Source organism: Phascolarctos cinereus, unplaced genomic scaffold (assembly GCF_003287225.1).
Source record: "Phascolarctos cinereus isolate Bilbo 61053 unplaced genomic scaffold, phaCin_HiC Scaffold_4;HRSCAF=312, whole genome shotgun sequence".
NCBI classification, from domain to species: domain Eukaryota; kingdom Metazoa; phylum Chordata; class Mammalia; order Diprotodontia; family Phascolarctidae; genus Phascolarctos; species Phascolarctos cinereus.
The window spans coordinates 595,725,854-595,746,225 of record NW_027555847.1 but is presented as its reverse complement, the minus strand read 5'-3'; the positions used below and the strand labels follow the sequence as shown (position 1 = coordinate 595,746,225).

General features: G+C 37.9%; 1 protein-coding gene across 2 annotated transcripts in view; it reads left to right on the top strand.

The window, feature by feature from the left end:
• Positions 1-3,766: 3,766 nt before the first annotated feature.
• RRM2B (ribonucleotide reductase regulatory TP53 inducible subunit M2B) overlaps positions 3,767-20,372 on the top strand; it is a 108,970-nt gene continuing 92,364 nt past the window's right edge. For both annotated transcript variants that reach the window (XR_013486300.1, XM_020969561.2), the window contains exons 1-3: positions 3,767-3,896; positions 11,564-11,719; positions 20,121-20,237. Coding sequence is in view for 1 of the 2 variants with exons in the window: in XM_020969561.2 (XP_020825220.1) it covers positions 3,849-3,896; positions 11,564-11,719; positions 20,121-20,237 (321 nt within the window). In the remaining variant the exon portion in view is untranslated. The remainder of the gene's footprint in view (positions 3,897-11,563; positions 11,720-20,120; positions 20,238-20,372) is intronic.

Sequence of the window (20,372 nt, the reverse complement as noted above, 5' to 3'; positions counted from 1 at the left end):
TTGCCTTTCCAATCTGAATCCCAGGCACTTGCTGTCAGAATTGTGTTTTGGAATACATCTATTGTTAAGGAATTATGTTAATACTTGTTTTCTTTTTGGACATTAGAAACAAACTGAATTCATTTGTACCTAAGCATTGACCCCATTTCTCTAACTTAGGGAGTAGAGAACTTTTTTTTTGGTCCCCATATATTTCCTCCAAACAAGAAGATAACTGCACTCTAAGAAAAATTAGAAAATAAAGGCAGTGTTGGTACCCACCTTCACCCCCATTTAAGCTGTTAGCAAGGCTATTTCTTTCTATCCCTACCACTAGCACAGTACCTGGCACATACCACACACTAAGTAAATGTTTGTAGGCTTTGTCTGGGAGAAAAAGGACACTGGATCTGGAATCAAAGAACCCTGGTTTGAAGCCCAGTCCTGTTACTTGCTACTGTGAAACCCTGGACAAGTCAGGACATTTCATCTGTAAAATTGAGGAAGTTAGATTAGATGGCCTCTAAGCTTCCAGTTTTAAGCCTATGAATTTATGAATGATTCCTAATTAGTATGTTAATTTTAATTCAGCCTCATTCTGTTCAGCTTGTATCACTACACTGATGACTAGCCCTAGTCTCTCTTCTGAACTCCGAATCTATATCACACTTTCTATTAGGCATTGCAAAACTCAGCATGACCATATCAACTTAGAGGATCACACATAAGATTTAGAGCTAGACTTACTTCCCCCTCCCACTCCCATTCTCTTTTCTTCCTGGTTTCCCTTTTCCTTCAGGGGGCACTACCATCCTTCTAATCACTCATGTTTATAACCTGGGCATCATCTTGACTTGTTCCTTTTGCCCTTCCTATCCAGTCAGTTGCCAAGTCTTGTTGACTATCTCCAAAATATCCCTCAAATCCCTCAAGGTGTTCCATTGTTACTCTCTTGCCTCTAGAATAAAAATATCAATTCTTGTGTTTGGCCTCTTAAGCCCTTTGCAGTCTAGCTCCAGGCAACTTTTTCTGGCTTACTGCATTAGTCACCAAATACTTTATATTTCAGTTCAGTTGACTTACTTGCCGTTGCCAAAACAATTACCTATCTCCATCTCTATGGTTTTGCACAGATTGTCCTTAATGTTCTCCTTACTTCACTGTAGAATTTCTAGCTTCTTTAAAAAAAAACTCAGTTCTTAACAACCTTCTACAGGAAGCCTATCCTATTTCCCTCCACTTGTTAATGCCCTTCCCCCGAAAAACTACTTAACTAAGTTAGTATATATTCTGTATGTTGTGTCTTTCCTCTTCCCATACCTCCCCTCATATAAGGTAAGCTTTTTTTACTCTTGAATTTTTAGAGCATACCACAGTGCCTGAAACAGTAGGCAATTGGTATTGGTTAACTTGATTGACCTCACATTCAACTTAGATGACCTTGGGTTTCTGTGGTGGAAAAATTCATCACTGTGTTCATCACCGAGTGACCAACCTAGCCTCTCTGAATTTTGACTGCTTCTTGGAGAGTTTTTCCCAATCTGTCCATGTTACCAGATCTTCCAACTCTTCCAACATAGCCTTTCAAAACCTAGCATCACCTGTAAACTTCAGTGAAGAACCAAAATAGAACATTAGTGAAAGTGTTAAGGGCAAAAATATCTGGGGATTTAAAAGGTCCTTTTTGTATGGGGGGAGACAACACGCAAACAAACGTGTACAAACAAGCTACATACAGGATAAATTGCAAAGAATCAACCCTAGAAGTGAGGGGGACAGGAAAGGGCTTCTTGTAGAAGATGTGATTTTAACCGTTCTGAAGCAAGCTAAGGAAGCCCATGGAGTGGAGATGAAGAAGAGGTTTTCAATAATGGGGAACAGCTAGTAAAAATGTTAGGAGTTAGGAGTTGGAGTGTCTTAGTTTAAGGAAGAGCAAAGAAGAGCTTTGGGAGAAGGGGGAAAATGGGCTGGGGCAAGGTAATTAAGACCTTTTCTTTCAAAACTAAGATATCTGATTAACTGATTTCAGTTAAAGGAAACAGGAAATAATAGGATATTTACTCCTTTTAGTGGATACTTTTAGTGTGGTTAAAAGCCAAAGGAATCCTATGGAGATTTTGGAAAGTAGACCACTGTGACTTTCCTTAAGTTTAGGCTTGACTATGTTACTCCCCTCAAAGTGCTCCATGGTTAACCCTCTTGCCCCTAGAATTTGAGTCACCTTCAGTGACCCAATTTGGGATTTTTTTGGCAAAAATACTGGAGTGGTTTGCCATTTCCTTCTCCAGCTCATTTTAGGATTGAGGAACTTAGGCAAACAGGGTTGAGTCACCCAGCTAGTAACTATCTCAGGACAGATAGGAACTCAGGAAGATGTCTTCCAGATTTCAAGCCTGGCACTACCCACTGCTTTACCTATCAATTCTCTAAGGCTGTTTCTAAAAGGTTTTGATTCTTATCACCTCTTCAACTTTAAACCTTCTACAATATATTTGTCGGCCTGCGGAAGAACTTTTAAGGTGGATTTCCCGTCATTCAAATCTTACGTAGATTTTTCTCAAAACAAACTGCTTCAAACACCTGCACACAGAACCAGTTCTTACCCAAACCAGACAACTCTTCGCTACTCTCTATTCAGCTTCAAGACACCTCTTCCACCCATATTTTATCAGTCTCTATTATACCAAGTTGTCTCTGTTGTGCCTTAAGTTATTTTTGGAGAGGTCCCCAGGGAGGAGCCTATCAGATTTTTAGTCACTGGTCTATTGACTTTACTCAGTAGTCACAGCCAACAAATTTTCAATAAAATTCAATTTTATTTTATTTTCACTTCCAAGTTCTCTCCCTGCCACCTCCCTATCCTCCACCTATTGAGAAGGTAAGAAAAACAAAACCATGCACAGTCAAGCAAAACAAATCACCGCGTTAAACATGTCCAAAAAAAAAAACCCTTAAAAAAAAGTCCTCCAATCTGCACTTCTACCTGGAGACGGATATCATGCTTCACCATATGAGTCACGTGAAAATGTGGTTGGTCATTACCAACAAGAATTTATTAAAGGTTTACCACGAGCGCTAAGAAAAGCAATGCCTGCCGGGCCCCTGCCCTGCAGGTGGCTACATTCTAATGGGGGAGACAAGCCATTGAGCAAAAAGTGTTTCCTTCCCCCTAGAGTGGTTAAAAACCGTGCCAAGACTCGGGAGACGATGCACTCTCCAAACGCTCATATTTCAAAACTGAAGGTCTGCGTGTGAAAACGCCCTTCGAGAAGCTGGTCGTTAAGGGCTTCTTGCCCTCCAGCCTGGAATGCTTCGGCTTCCCCACCTGCCAGGGCCCTCTTCTGGGGTAACGAATCGCAGCCCCACAGCTGCCAGCCAGGACCTGCGCCACGTGACCCACAGGCTGGGGAAGCGACGGCGGTACAGCCCCACCCCCACCGCTGGAAATTTACGAAACTGCAGCCTCTTTCCATCTCCTCCCCACACCTCGACCCCAGCTGCTTTGCATCTCCACCCCTCCCGGCTGCCCCAGGTTGCATTTGGTGAATTTCTTTTGAAGGCGCGTGTACACATTTTCACTTCCGTTCTGTTCCAAATAATTCCTCTCGGGTTCGGAAAGGACGCTACACCATGGGCCGCGGTGCGGTACAATTATATCTGGCAAGCCCCGGCGCACTCCGCGACGGGCAGGGGGCGGGGCCAAGGAGTAGGGGCGGGGCCCGGTGGTGGGGACGGGAGGAATAGAGAAGGACTCAGGGGCGGGGCCAAGCGTCCGGGGCGGGGCCAGGCCTCGGGCCTCCTCTTGATGGGTAGCGGCGTAGAGCCTTCTTGCGTCTCCTTCGGATTCTGGCTCGCGCCTCTTCCGGGTGATGGGGGAGTCAGGAAGGCCGGTTGCGTCTGGGCCCCAGCTGGATGAGGTAAACACGGCGTCCCCGGCCCGCCTCCCTCCCTCTCTACTCCCTGCCTCAGAAGTTGGAGGGGAGCGCCTCCTGGCCACTCTCCGCCTCAGGCCTCTTTGTTCCTGCGGGGCCTTCCCTGCACCTGCTGGGGTTTCCGACGGGAGGGGAGAAGACGCAGGGGATAGGCCGTCCCCCTCCTCTTCGTCACCCCTTCCCGGAATGTCATTTGGGGAGCTTGAGTCTTGGGCCTCCGAAACGGCCAGGGCAGAAATGCCCCCTCTCCCACCTCCCCGGAGAAGAATAATTGTGACTCCTTAAGCTCTTTAAACGCTGGCTGGAGGAGAGTCTGGCTGGAGGGCGCCTCGGATTCGGGAAGACCGCTCGGGTCAGCTGCTCCCCTTGACCCGGGCAAGGCCTGCAGCCAGCCCTCTCCTGCCACTTCTAGCCTCTGGGGCTCCCTCGGTCCTGATTAATAAGAAATTGGAGTGAATTCAACAAATGTCTGTTAAGTAAGGACCTACTAGGTGCCATATACTTAGATCAGTGGTGATCTAAGCTTGCACCTCTGCTTTGCTAAAGAAAATCTCCTCACTGGGAGTGCCTCCCATGCCAATCCTGGCCAAAGTTGTTGCGATCTGCCGATAAAAAAAAAACAGCAACAAAACGAAAACAGAAAAATAAGCAGGTCCTGCTAACCAAGGAGTTTTTAGTTTTGGTGGGTTTGTGATTCAAGCCGAGAATAACTGGGATGAGAGACCTTTTCTCCTCCTATTGAATTTTCATTGTTTTTTTTTCTGATTAGCAAGCACTCCCTCTATCTCCCACAGTAAAAAGGAACGAAAAAAGAAAACCATTATAACAAATATGCACAGTCAAACAAAACAAATTCTCACATTGGCACGTGTCCCAAAATGTGTATCTCATTCTGCTTTTTGAGTCTTTTCACTTCTGGCAGGAGGTGGGTGTCAGTCCTCTGAAATTTTGGTTTATCATTGTATTTATCTTTGTTCTTTAGTCTTTCAAAGTTTTTTTTCCCCTTTAATAATATCATTGTATAAGTTCTGATTCTACTCTTTGGAGAAGACCTGCATTGAAGTTCTGCCTTTGACAGGTGTAGGCTAGGTAACCCTGAGCAAGCCCCTTTTTGCTGTGCACTCTAAAAGACTGCAGGACATTCCCTCATATGGAGTTGCCCATACAAGTGAAAATCCCTGTGCTGACTAAATATGTCAAGTTCTAGGGATACAAAGACAAAAGAATAAAATAGTCCCTGCCACTGAGAAATTTTTGTTTTAATGGATTTGTATTTCAAGCCATGAATAACAGATAGAAGAAGATAAAGATTTTACAGTCGCAGGATTTACTACTGGAAAGTCCCTCAGAGCCTCTGAGTCAGAAGCAGCAAACAGTTCAAAGCCTACTAAAACTCCCGAGTGCTGCCAGAACTAGATTAAAATTTAATTAGGAGATATTTAACAGAATAAATAAAAATGCAACATAAATGATGTTAATTTGTGGTTTTCAAAGTCAATGTGTGGTTGCTACCACTGTCTAAGTAAGTATCTTGCACCTAGAAGACAGTTAATTGATGTTTGTGAAATTCATTCTAATTTTTTATAAGTAAGGGCAATGGGAGGTTAAGTGATTTGTCTAAAATTACCCAGAAGCTGACAGTGACAGAGTTGCGACCAAATCCCTAAATGCCAAATTCCTTGCTTTTTGCATTACATGTGTACTGTGCTGCATTTTCCTTACTGCAAAGGAAGATTCAGTGAGGAAAGGAGAGGTCTTGAATTTGATTTTTCATTAGTCTACTAGCAGTTTATCTCTGCTTTTAAAGTAATTGGAGAACACATTATTTTGGTATTTGTTGCTGTCATGTCATGGAAAAAAAATCCAAAAAGTATTGTATTTAATTGTAACAAATGACTTTTCTAGATTGGCTGTCCCACCATGCTGTTTATTTTATAAGCATTGTAGGAAGGAAATAATCAGCAATTATGTAGCAACTACTACTTAGGCACTGTGGGAAATTGGGTAATTAAAGAATTTCAGAACTTGGAGGAGTCTTTTGAAGTCTAGTCAAACCAGGTCAAAGAGGTACTGACCAATATCATGGACAATCGATTTTTTTAGAGCTGGAAGGACTTAAAGGTTATCTAGTCCATCCATTTCCCTGCTCTTACACATAAAGAAACTGAGATCCAGAGATTAGCAACCTGGATAGGGTCACACAAGTAGTGGCAGGATCAAATCTTTTGATTATAGCTCCAGGAAAAGTCATATAAATATACCGTTTAAGAGGATTCCTTAACTTTCCGTTCCATACTTTTCCCACTGTACTAAGGTGGGAAACATTTTTCCATTATTTTTTCTTCTACTGTCATTACTTAACACTTTTCATCCAAAAGTGGGCTAGATTTGAGCAAAAAACTTGGCTTTAGTTCCTTTAGCCTTAAATTTAGCTGTGTATACATTTAGTAAGATGCTAAGTTTAAGTTTATGGTTTTAATACTGATTTTTATTGTTTTGTTTTTTAGTATGTATACCTTAGAAAATGTTTTTTTTCCTACATTGGCTAAATGCGTGTGAATGAATACTTAGTTCCCAAAGTCCAAACTAACCTTTTCTTGTGATTTCCTTCTTTTTATTAGAGGTATCACCATTGTTACATTCAGTCTAGAAATGTGTCATCCTTGATTATTCCTTCTCTCCTGTTCTTCAAATCTTATTGGTTCTCCAACCACAATGTAGTAGATTGTTCTATCTTTTAATTTCCATTGTAGTTCAGGCTTTCATATTTTCCTCAAGACTACTGCAGTAATCAAGCACCTGACTTTCCTACCTCCAATTTAATCTTTTTACCCCTCGTGCCTCTTTTAAAATAAATTTTTATTGATATCTTTTGTCTTTCACATCACCAAAATTTCTGCTAGTATCCTTCTTCCTATCTCTGTCTCACCTCACCCCAAGAGCCATTCCATATAATGAGTAACATTTTGTAAAGAAAGAAAAAGAGGAAAAGACAAAATAAGTCAGCAAAATTGATCACTACACAGAGAAGAATCTGAAAATATATGTAACATACGACTTCCATGATCTTACTTCTGCAAAGGAGTTGGGTGGAGGTGTCTTTTCATAATTCTTCTTCCATGCTTGCTCTATAATTTTGCAATATTTACTTTGTTTTGTGGCTTTTCCTTCCATTTAAATTCTTGTAGTAATTTTGTATATTGTATTCTTGGCTCTACTTCACTCTCCCTGTCCCAACTTAATCTTAAATACAGCCCTGCTTCATAAAGTGTTTGACAGTTCGGGTCTAGGCCACTGTAGTTCATTAAGTGTTCAACACCACACTAAACAAGCATTGTATGTCATGTTTAAGGCACTGATCTAGGCCATGGATATAAAAATTAATAAGATGTCTTTCCCTGAAAAGCTTATAATTTTTTAGGCAAGATAATCAAGGTATATAGTTACAATACTATAAATAAATAAATGATTATATATTATATAGCATATGATGATATTTCTATGACATAATATGCTTTATATCATATACATATAATATATATTAATAAATAAAAATAAATAACGCAATAAGTGTATAGGAAAGCTAGGAACAAAATAATGGGAAAAATCACTAGTAACTAAGGGTCAGGAATGCTTTGTGAAGGATAGAGCACCTGGGGTAGACCTTGAAGGATGGAGGAAGGATTCCTACAAGGAATGAGGGTTGCAAAAGGAAGGAGTACATTTTAGGCCACGGTGAAGTGACCAAAACCAAGACAATAGAAGAAGATAGGAGGAGTTCAGGAGTGTTGAGAGATGGAAGGGTAGTTTGAATCCTGACTGAAAAGCCTTGGATAACAGTTTAAGGAGTCTGGACTTTATTCAGCAGGCTATTGGGAGCCATTGATGGTTTTTGGACAGTCTCCCTTCCTGGAAGCAATGCCTCTCTTAAGGCAGCCCTGAGTTTTCAGATTTACTACCACGTGATAGTGCCTCTCCTATGTTTTCCTTATAAAAAGTTTATTTTTAGGTACTCAGGTATAAGACTTTGTATTTATTCCTATTGAATTTAATCTTAATAGAATTTTGCCCAATACTCTAGCTCAGCACTTTTTAAAGTGTGGGTCTTTACCTCATATGGGATTGAGAAAAATTTGGCAACAGTAAAAGGTTTCTGAATGTGCAACGACCAAAAGTTAATTAAAAATCAAATGCGTAATGAATCAGATGTTTCTCACAGCACTTGCCATGTAGCGTTGTGCAACTTCCCTACAGCCTTGGTTCTGAAAACAGAGCATATGCACTTTGCGTGCTCTCAGACCACACAATGCCAAGGAACACTGTCAAAGCAGAAAAGGGATCAAAAGTAGAAAAAGTTTAAGAAGCTCTGCTCTAACATGTCAAAATCTTTTTTGGATCCTGAATGTATTATCCATTGTGTTAACTATCCCTCCAATTGTCATCTTCAGATTTGGTGAGCATGTCATCTGTACCTTTATTAATAAATTATTAATAAAAATGTTTAACAACCCTGGCTCAAGCCCGGATATCTGGGACCAGTAGAAGTCACCATTCCATATAACAAGTAACATTTTTTTAAAGAAAGTGACTGATGACTTCTTACTGAAATGACATTGAACCATTAATAGCTATTCTTTGAGTCCAGCATCCATTTGGTTCCAAATTCATTGTTCAGAACTTTTTCATCTCTGTCTCTTTTTCACAGGAATAATATGAGATATTTTTATTAAAAGTATTTCTAAAATCTAGGTAAATAAATGATATTCATGTTAGTCTTCTCATAGGCTAGTTGAGTCATCTTGTAAAAAAAGTAAAATGAGATTAGTATGGCATGACCTGATCTTGATGAAGCCAGCCATTTCTTTAAATGATCCATGCTAGTATTTTATCAAGAATCGAAATCAAGCTCACTGGCCCATAGTTTGTGGGTTCTATTCTCTTCCCGTTTTTGAAAATCAGGACATTTGCCCTTCTCCAGTCTTGTCATATCTCTCCTATTTTCCACAGTCTTTTAATTATTACTGATAGTGTCTCACTAATCACACCTGTTACTTATGAATATATCTACTCTACAGGTATTCATGCTTTTGCTCTCCTTGTATTAATCTGGGTACATTTTGTGACCCTTCAGTAGAATATAACCTCCTGAGATTGTTTTATTTTTGTTTGTGTACCCCCATCCCTTGTAGAATACTACCTGCTGTATAATATGTACATAATAAATATCTATTTAATTATTGCCTACCCTATTTTATATACTCTTCATAGTCATGAACCGAATCTATAGTGGCAAAATAGCTTGGTCAAGGCAAAGTTGTTTTTGGTGAAGCTGGTTTAGTAAATTTTGCTAATCCCTCTGCTCAGACCATTAGATTGAAAGGGGGAAAAAAACTTTGTTAAGCACTTAATATGACAAGCACTAGAGAATACAAATTAAAAAAAAAAAGTCCCTGCCTCAAGGAGCTCACCCTCTTAAACTACACTTTTAGAGAGGTCCATGAAAATGCCTGGAGATCCTAAGGTGACTGTTTGACCCGGAAGGGAGAGTGAAAGGGAGTAATCCACTACCATTGAGGAAATGGGACTACGGGTCATTGGAGTTGTGATTCTGGCTTCTAGGTGGAGGAAACATGATATAAGTAGATATCACTACAACAGTCAGGAGTGGAAGGTTGGAGGTGGATTCAAGGGAACTGTGTATTGGAACTGTACCCTGGTCACCACATCAGTCAGTTATTAAGCACCCACTGTGTGCCAGGCACTGTGCTGAGCCATGGGGATACAAAGATAGGCAACAGCCCCTGCCCTGGAGGAGCTCAAAACCTAATGGGGAAGACAAAATGCAAACAACTATGTAGAAACAAAGTATAGTCAGGATAAATAGGAAATAATTGACAGAAGGAAGGCACTAAAATTAAGAGGGATCAGAAAAAGGCTTCTTGTAGAAGGTAGGATTTTTGTTGGGACTTGAAGGAAGCCAGGAGATAGAGATGAGAAAGCATAGTGTTCTGGGCATGGGAAACAACCAGTGAAAATTCCTGGAGCTGAAGGATGGAGTGTTTTGTTTAAAGAACAGCAAGGAAGCCAATGTTACTGTACAAAGAGTACAGGGGATTTTATATTTGATCCTGGTGGTGATAGAGAGTCACTGGAATTTTTTGGTTAGGGAGATGATAGGGTCAGACTTGTGCCAAAGGAAAAACACTTTGGCAGCTGAATGGAGGATAAGCTGGAGTGGTGAGAGGTTTGAAACAGAGAGACCCACCAGTAGACTATTGCAGTAGGCCATGTGTGAGGTGATGAGATTCTATACCAATGTCAGAGAAGAGAAGGGGATATGAGAGATATTATAAAAGTAAAATTGACAGGACTTTGCATCGGATTGGATATGGGGGGGTGCTGAAAGTTAGGATTCTAGGCTTACATCTAGGTTTTGAGCTTGGACCACTATAAGGTGGGGAGTTTGGGGAGAAAGGTAATGAGTTCAGTTTTGAACATGTTGAGTTTAAAATGTCTACAGGGCATTCAATTTAAAAGGTCCAGTAGGCTGTTGGAGATTCGAGACTGGAGGTCAGAAGGACTTACTAGCAATCCTGCCATTGTATTCTAAGAGTCACATTTTAGAAAGAATCAGGTATATTGGAGATTGTATAAACTATAGAGGATGTCGACCAAGATGGCAAAGGACCATGAGTCCATGCCACATATGAGGATCAGTTGAAGGAAATGGGAGTGTTTAGCTTGGAGAAGACCATGGTTGGGGAAGGAATGAGTATTTGAGACTTTAATGTAATAAGGGCATTAGACTTGTTTTGTTTGGTTTCATAGGGCAAAACCAGGAGTAATGGGTGGAAGTTCCAGAGAAGTAAATTTAGCACTGATATAAGAAAAAATTCAAGCTCTCTCTCATTGCCTACGATTTCAGATTTACTCCATTGTTCTTGAGAATGTATGACCTTTTCTTTGCCTAGATGCATGCCCAGATCTCTCAAGAATTACTGATTGACAACAAAATCTGATAATACCTGTGGCACTCTGTCAAAAGATCTTCAATTTTCCAAATGGTATTGTTAAAGGAATATTTTTAAATGACTGTTAGAAATTTTGAAACAATTATATGAGATAAGAGTCAACTCTCTAAAACTCAGGATGAAATGACAAACCACAAGGCCTTACTTTCTGCCCTTCTACTTCATCCTAAAATATTCTGCATCTTTCCATTCTCCCTGAACTTTTTTATGAATTTGCTCTCCCCAGTTAGGATATCAACTTTGTGAAAGCAAGGGTTATGTCCCCTTTTCTTGTTATATTTCCAGCACTTTGTACAGTGCTTGGCACATAAGTACTTAATAAATCCTTTTTCATTCACATATTCATTAATAAATGACATAATGCTCCAGACCATTAATGCTTTCAATCTATTCTTTGCTGCAAGTGGCACCACGTTATATGTTGTAGGAGAGTTTGTTAATTGTTCGCTATGAAATCAGTCAATTAAATATTTTGAATGCCTACTATGTGCTTTAGTACTGTGCTCAGACCTGAAGTAACTTACTCATCCCTAACTTCCTAGCTGTGGGCTAAGATAGAAATAAAAGGCAGGTGCTAGCAATGCTTTTTAAAACAAAGTATTTGTGTTTCTTCCTTTAAAGAGATTATCATCAGATACTGCTGAAAATGGGTTGAAGCCAAGTGAAGAACCACTCCTCAGGAAGAGTTCTCGCCGATTTGTCATTTTTCCAATTCAGTATCCTGACATCTGGAAAATGTACAAACAGGCCCAGGCATCCTTCTGGACCGCTGAAGAGGTAAGTGCTCATGCTTTTGTACATGAGAGGTTAGGACAAGTTCAGAGCTCTCTACGATACCTCTTAACTGTAAAAAATACACTAAGAATGGACAATTGCTGGCACAATGCTTTAAGCTGCCCCAACTCAGTACAGTAATATCAAATACTTTGTGTTCCAGTGCTCAACTACTAAAAAAAAAAATTCTTGTTGCAAATATTCTGTCTTGTGTCAGAGTTTGCCCTGCCATGTATCACAGAATAACTTCAGTTCTTAAGTAATCTTTAGGCTATCTAGGGTCACATAACGCTATTATTTGATAAAGGGTCAGGAGATTAAATAAAAATAACAACTCAGCTCTAGCCAGAAGCACATAATGACAGTTTTGTTGACCCCAGTTTAAATTGTAAAACTTACCTTATCCTTAAGAAAAGCTGTATAGAGGGTTGTTTTTACGAATGGCCATGTAATCATGAAGGCACTTTAATCTGAGACTACATGGCTACATTCATTGTCAAGTCAAGGGTCATCCTGCTGTCTCCCCAGCCAACCCTGAGGCATTTGCTTTGAGGGACTTAGTACTCAATTTAGTTCAAGAAATATATATTGAGTGCCTACTGTGTACCAGGAAACCCTGTGCTAGATGATGATGAGGCTACATATATCAATAATAAATACGCAGTCCTGCCCTCCAGGAGCTTACAGTATAGTCTACATGACAAACTATACATAGAGAAATAAAATCGAAAGAAATGTTTGAAAATGCCTAAGGATAGAACAAGGACAATGCTTTGAAAGTTCAAAGGAAGAGCCTCTTAGTACTTGTTGAGGTAATAGAGGGGACTGTTACAGAATATGATTTGTATGGATTTGGTACCCAGCCCCTGGAAAATGGATCAAAGCCATTTAACCAGAGAACTGCAGCTGTTTTATGTGTCAAGGAGTTTAGAAGGACTCATGTAGAAGTCTCTTCAACCAAACCAAGCACACATACAACAGTTATTGTCTGTACTGTCATCTCTGAATACAAAGAATAATGCTTTAATACTTAACTGGATCTGTGATCTTTACCAGTGTGGATCCTTTCACCTCTGCAGATTGTAACCCACATATGCCTTTTAGTCCTATGTGATTCTTGTCCCTGTCAATTAGTAATGTCTCCACAGGTCAGCTCAGTGTTCTGGAAGCCTTATTCGTAGTCTTATAATTTTTCATGGATACCAGTGCAACATTTGGGCTATCTCTTTATCTTTCACTTCTGCTTTAGGACCAGCCCCAACCTCCTTCGCTTATCACACATATCTTTGATACCTCTTCTTATATGCAAGTCTTCATTGATAGCATCAGTTGCCAAGTCTTGCCAACTGCCTTCACAACATAACTCACAATTATCTCTATATTTGTACCACAGCTTCCTTAATTTGGGCCTCCCTCAACCTCTTACTAGGACTATTGTAAATGTTTTCTAATTAACTTCTTTTGGCTCTCTAAGCCATTCTGCACATAGCTGCAACATTGATAACCCTAAATCCTGACCAATATAGTTTCTATTTGGCATTAAAAACCATTTATAATTTTGCTCCAACCTATCTTTCCAGACTGATTCCATGTCACCTCCCTACCCCACTCCTATGTACAACATAATCTGTAGCTAAATTTACCCTTCTCTTGTCTTCCATGTCTTTGCAAATGCTATTCCCTTTGCCCAAAATGTTCTCCTCCTTTACCTCCTCTTTTAGAGTTGTTTCAAGAATCAACTCAAGTACTACCTATAAGACACCTTTCCTGATTCTTCCAGTTGTTACTACTTCTCCAACCCCCAGGGAGCCCCTTCCAACAGAAATTTCTTTACATTTATTTTGTATTTACCTACCTATGTGCACTTTGTTCCTCCTTCCCATCCCCCTATCCTCCAGTAGAATGTAAGCTTCTTAATGGAAAGAACTTTCTGGTGTTTGTGTTGTGTCTCAGGGCCAAGTATACGATACTTGTCAGGTTATTTATTGAATTGTGTATTGCTGCTGTCTTTCCATTGACCTTTGGGTCACTTGTGATTTTCGTTGTTCTAAAGTTGTGGTGGTCCAAGTTATGGCAACACTGGGAGAATATTGATATTATAAATGTAGGTCATTGCAGCAGAAAACAACTTTGTACTTTGAAAATACTGCTTAATTTCCCAAATGCTATCCTCCTCTGCCATTCCAGTTCTGTGACCAACTCATTGTATCTGCTCTGTGCCTGTCCAAAGTATATAAACTAATGGGCCATCTTAGTGGGCTGTCTATTCAAATGCATATCATATCTGGTCAATATGCATTCCTCATCCATTTTGTTTGTGCTATTTGGGTTGCTAGGCCAATATTTTCTGAGTGACTTACTGCTTATTGACGAGGTCCTTTGGTACAGTGTCATTTGCAAATGGGAATTATCTGGTGGCTCATTATTTATAGGGAATCCTACACAGACATCTTCTTTGACACTGGTGAGCACTTTTGGTCGGAGTATAGCTCCATATTTAATGCCTAGTCTGAAAATGATAATGAAAGAATCATTAAAGTTATCTGTGAGTACATCATGAAGGAATTTTTTGTGATCTTATAATATGCATGTGACTTTTTTTTTAGCAGAGTTTTTAAGGTTGCATTTGGCCTCCAATCAAATACTTCTTGGTAATCATCAAATAATATACAATATAATATTGCATTCTTTATACATTGCAGTCATTTGTATTATAGTGAAGATAGAGTTTGCTAGAGATTTTATCCACAAAAGTTAGCCTGTTCCTTTCTCATATTTTTATCAAGTATACCTTTCATGAGAGGATTCTCACGAAAATTTTATAGAAACTAGAAAGGCATATGTATTAAATGAGATAATGTTTAGCACGGTGTTGGCACATAGTAGGTGCCAATGTGTCTACTTTTTATGGCCAGTGAACAAAGCTGTCCTGCCCTGGTTCCCCACCCATAGAATGTAAGGTCCTTGTGAATAGGGACTAATTTGTTTTTTGTATCTCATGTCTTTGTATTTTGTCTTTGTATCTCATGGTGTCTTGCATGTAGCTTGTATGTAATAAACATTTGTTGATTTGGGGGTAATGATACAGTCTTTGATCTTTTCTTTTTTATTTATCCTTTTTTTGAAATATATTGAAAATTGATCCCTGAGTGCCTTTAAAATTGTACATCTCTTAACACAAATATCCTGTGTGTGGATTTGGTCAGGTTTAGCCATCTTGCTTAACTTTGCTTTTTTTTTTTTTTTTGAGTGACACTGAGTATTTACGTATTAGAGTTAACATGTCATAGTTACGGTGTCATTAATAATGAAAAGAAATCACTGTAGAAACACATGCAAAATTATTCTATTTCATAGCTATTTGTTGTCCTTTTTTCCAGTTTCATCCACAAATGTTCACGGTATGATTTAATTTAGCTGAGTCTCACAGAAGAAAATTCCTTACTCTGTTTTTTAGACACAAGCCTTCAAGAAACAATCTTTATTGATTTCAATTATGTTGATCTAAGCATTCCTGCTTAGAGAGGGGACCAACAATGGACAGAGCCACCCCATGACTCTAAAAATCTCTCTCACAAGCCATTTTGGAATACAGTTATAGCATTTTTTGACAATAGACAAAATTCCACAATGAAATAAAAGTTACATAACTCAAGGTAAAGTTTAATTAACATTTTGCTGTATCAAACAGAACAATAGTCACCCTAAAATCATCCAATCCTACTTTGACTTTAAAGACTTCTTCTTTCCAGCAGTCAAAGGTGAACCTGAGATATTTCCATTAACTGAAATAATGAAAGAAGCTACTTCTTTATGTTACTGTCATCTTAATCTATATCCCTTCAAGATAGATCAATCAAGGGCTCCTTGATCTTGCCTAGGGCATTATTTTGGAACTGATAGTTAAAGAAAGTCTGATAAGTTTTCTCTTTATTATTAGGTCAAAGCCTTCAGACTAGGATAATCTTAAAATGCTTTTTTAATATTTCTGAAAGAGGGAAGGGAAAGGGCTTTACTTTATATATGTGTGTATGTATGTGTATATATATACGTATATATATATATTATATATATATATATTTCTTTATAGAGGGACTTGTAGTAAGTAGGTTTTGAACTAGAAAGCTAGAAGTTATGGTTCTTATGCCCAATTGTGAATGTCTTAAATCTGCCATAATATGAATTTACACTTGTGTCCTTGCTTATACATTTATTGTATTGAAGCAGTTGTCTAGGGGAAGTAAGATTATAACCTTACTAACCATGTAATATAAAATGAGTTAAAAGCTTGTCACACCTGACTACCCAACTGTTTGTGGTTTTTTAAAAAACGTTCATTATTTGAACTAAGTGAGCTGTGGGATTGCACCCTAGCCTGAATTCACGCATACCACTTTCTCTTTAACTAGCAACAAATATATTGTAAGAGTAAAGGGATTTTGTAATTACTATCCTCTGTCAGTATTAAAAAGATATTCCTAATGTTTAGAATTCCTGAAATATTACCCTAGTTATGGCACACTGAGTATGCATTTTGTTATAACAAATAATTACTACAGTTTTAACTACCTCCAACAATGTATTTATGAAATGTGCACCATTTGAAAAATATATATTGTTGTAATTTCATCAGGCTCCTGATATTTCAGTATTTCAAAAGATCCATACTTTGTTTTGGGTACTCCCTCTAGTGGTTCAGATTACAACTCTTCTCTTCTCTGTTCTTACATGACTATAATATATGTCCTTCTGTAAATCTTGTATGGGATCTCCAGAAAGCATGCTGAGGGCCTTCCCTCTAGATCTCTTGACATTGTATGGGTGCTAATTGAATGTATGAGTTGACTATTGGTTATCCCTTTCTCTTAATGTATGGGTAGCCTACCTCCTTTTCTAATCAAGTAGCTTCTCTATGATATTTTTTTTTTGGGTACCATTTCTCTTTATTTCTTTACTGCTAATATGTTGTAGCCTGCCAGGGACATTTCAGTTGCCCTTTGAATTGCCCACAATTTTAACTATTTGGAAACTGATATTCCATGAGTTGAAGCCATATAGCACACTGAAAGAATATTATTGTTAAAAAGAGAAATTTTTGTTTCTGATTGAAGATCAGAGTCATCAAAACACTGTGCACTTTTCCAGAGGCAATCCAGCCTGCTCTCTTCCTCATGTTCAGTTCTAGACCTAGGCCATTGTCCATGTGCACTCTGTGTTCAAGATATGTATGCTGATTGTTCAGCTCTATGGAATGTCCATCCAACTCCATATCAATAGACATTCCTCTTCACATAATCTTTTTTGTTTGAGTAGTTAAATTGAACTCTATTGAGAGGTAATGAATCTCATTTAGGAGGTTCTGAAGTGTTCCATGGCTTGATACAATATGCGTGACATTAATCAAAAATAGGCATCTGGAAGACTTCACCATCTGTAGGAAATACCTTTTCCATTTGGACTCTTTGTTGGATATTCTCTAGGATGATGGCAAATACTTCTTTGGTAAGCTGATAGAAATATTTAAAATATATTTTATGAGGAAGTCACACAATTTTCTACCTAAAATATCTTACTTTCCATTTAAATGGTGTACATTAAAACTTGGTCCTATTTTTTCCTTCAAAATTTGATTGGTGATATGGATAATGGAGCTGAGAGTATAATTATCCTTTCCACGTTGCCATTTTTCTCATCGCAGTTTCAATATATTGTGGGTTGGCATAAGAAATTAAATGAGAATTTTTGGGGAGTTTTGTGGAAGCCTTCACGTGTCAACTGCAGCTTCCACAAAACTCCTAAATGATTTTCATTTAATTTCTCATGCTGATCTGCAGTATATTGAAACTACAATGTGAAAAATGGCAATGTGGAAGGGATAATTCTACTCTCAGCTCCATCATCCATATCACCAATCAAATTTTGAAGAAAAAAGCTGGACCAAGTTTTAATGTACACCATTTAAATGGAAAGTAAGATATTTTAGGCAGAAAGTTGTATGCCTCTGTTTTCTTAATAAAATAGATAGTGAAATATTTGCTTAAAAGAGAGTAGTAGAGAAAGAATTAGGAACTTGAGAAGAGGAGTTTTGGAATAGCCATTGAGGAAAGTAGAATAGAATAAATAAAAAATAATAAAAGTTTTGCCGTGTAGCAGTGAAATAGCAGTGAAAACCCAAGTGTAGATGAGATAATATGAATTTATACTGAACTTAGCCAACTCAGAGGTATGACAAATTGACTTCCTCTACTGGAATGCAGCAATATAGCAGTAGAGAGGACAGATATTACATATATGACAATAAGAAAAAAAAAGAGTACAAATATAAGAAAATCAGGAGTGGAAGACACTATGTAGTTGAATTGGTCAATAATATATAGTCAAGACTGAAGAGTGAAAAATGAGGCCAGATCAATGGGAGAGGAGAATAAAGGTTTGGTTTAGTTCAGGACAGTGAGGCAGAGAAATAAAAGAAGGATGAGATTATCAGAGAGAAAACTTTCTAAGTTAAAAATGAAAGGGGTTGAAATAGGACAATGTTCAGTAGAAAAAGTTCGGTATATTATACGTTAAGAGAACAAATGTAGACATGTCTTCCAAATACGTAGTAGGGAATAAAAAGCTGTGAAGAAGTGAAACTGAAGTGATTTGAGAACTGAAGAGGATTGTAAGTCAAACAGAAGCAATTTAGCATCAAGATATCAAAAATAGCTTGATCCTAGTACAAGGGAACAGAACATACAAAGGCAATAGTCTTTTTGGCTAAGTCTTTAATAAACTAATGTAATTTTGGCTTCTATATTATCAGAGTTAGTTTGGGAAAATTGGAGAGAGTCTAAAAATTAACAATATGATTGAAATCCTATGAAAAAAAAGTTACAGAAGTTATTTAGGGTAGCTAGAAGGAGATTGAAGCAATCAGTAACTACTCCAAATATTTGAAAGGTTTTTATTTTGAAATCTGCTTAGAAAATCATCCATAACAAAAAAAAAATTGATACCCGTAAGTGAGTTTCAAGCATTAATTTTATTTCCAATAGGTTTGTTGTGTCTTAGAGGAAACTCATCCTATAGAAATCTAAATTAAGGAACTGATTATTTTTGCGTTACCTGTGAGCTCTGGCCTTACAGGAGGAATACGAATGGAGTAATACTTTTTCTCCCACTAAAATTAACTTAGGTGAACAAACAGAACCAGAAAGCAAACCACTGCTTAAACAACAAACAAGTTTAGTTAGACATTTAAGAGACATCATTATAAAACAAAAAAAAGGTCTAGGATTTCAAAGGAAATACTTGAGATGAGGTACTACAAAATTGAATTAGAAGAATTTTCCTTTCTTAAAAGAAATTCAGATCTCCTCCCCTTCATCTAATTGGTCAGCCAATATTTCTTAAGTATCATAACTGCGTGACAGGCACTGTACTGGGATCTGAGAAGACAAGTTTTAAAAATAAACAAAAGCATTCCTGCTCCCAAGGAGCTTACATTCTCATCTGTGCAACCAAGAGGGCATGTCTTCCAATTTGGTTCAAGAGAACAGAACTTCTCAAAATTATTTGTATTTTAATACTTATGGATGAGTGCTTTTTGTTTTTCTTTTAAATTGCATCTTAAAAATTAAAACTTTCTTTGGAAACAAGCGTCATGTTTATAATGGAAGACAGTTGGGAAATATGTTTCAATTTCTCAAAGTTCATTTTCTGGCTAACTTTCTGAATCCCTATTCTACAAAGTAAGTATGCTTGTAATGTATTTTGAACTCAGATAATTCTCTGTTGACATGATTACTGGCAGTTTCTAAAACATAAGACTTGGCAACGTAGTCAACTATCAAGTATTTATTATATATGAAAAATTAGCTTGACCCTAGTACAAAGCAGTAGGGCATGCAAGAAGAAGGTAGTCTTTTCACTACTGTATTTGTGATACTGATAAAGTCCTGAGCAGACCTAAATATAATTTTGACCTCCAAGTTATCAGAGTTAGAGAGAGAGAGAGAGACAGATTTGGGAAAATTGGAGAGTACAGTCTGCTATCTGCTCACCACTGTGTTAAGCAGTGTATAAATTACAGTAGCTGGCTGCATGGAAGTTATTAACTTTTTTCTTAAAATATCTTTGAAGGCAACCTTCCTTATTAACTTTTCTCCAGATTGTAATGTAGGTTGGTCCATTTTAATTTTTAAAATGCAGTTTTACCAAACATTATAACCCCTCTTCCAGAAGAATAGAGAGTTCTTTCACAAAGTTTATGTACAATAAAAGTATTTCCGTATACATACTTTAAATATAATGGGTCTTCCTCTCTAACCTTAAGGGTGAATTGCAGCTTGAGGTTTTCCTTGTTTATTGGAAAATATTTTGACCTTGTCTAAGTTAAAATTTGGAAACCTTTAAATTTCAGGTTGACTTATCAAAGGATCTTCCTCACTGGAACAAACTGAAATCAGATGAGAAGTATTTCATCTCTCACATCTTGGCTTTTTTTGCAGCCAGTGATGGAATAGTCAATGAGAATTTGGTAAGACTGATTTTCTTTACTTTGGTTAATACTCAATAACTGTTTGATGATTATAGTAAAATAACTTCATATTGATACTGAAAATAGTATCTGGAAAGGTAAGATCAGTAAAACTGAAGTTATGGAAGGATCCTA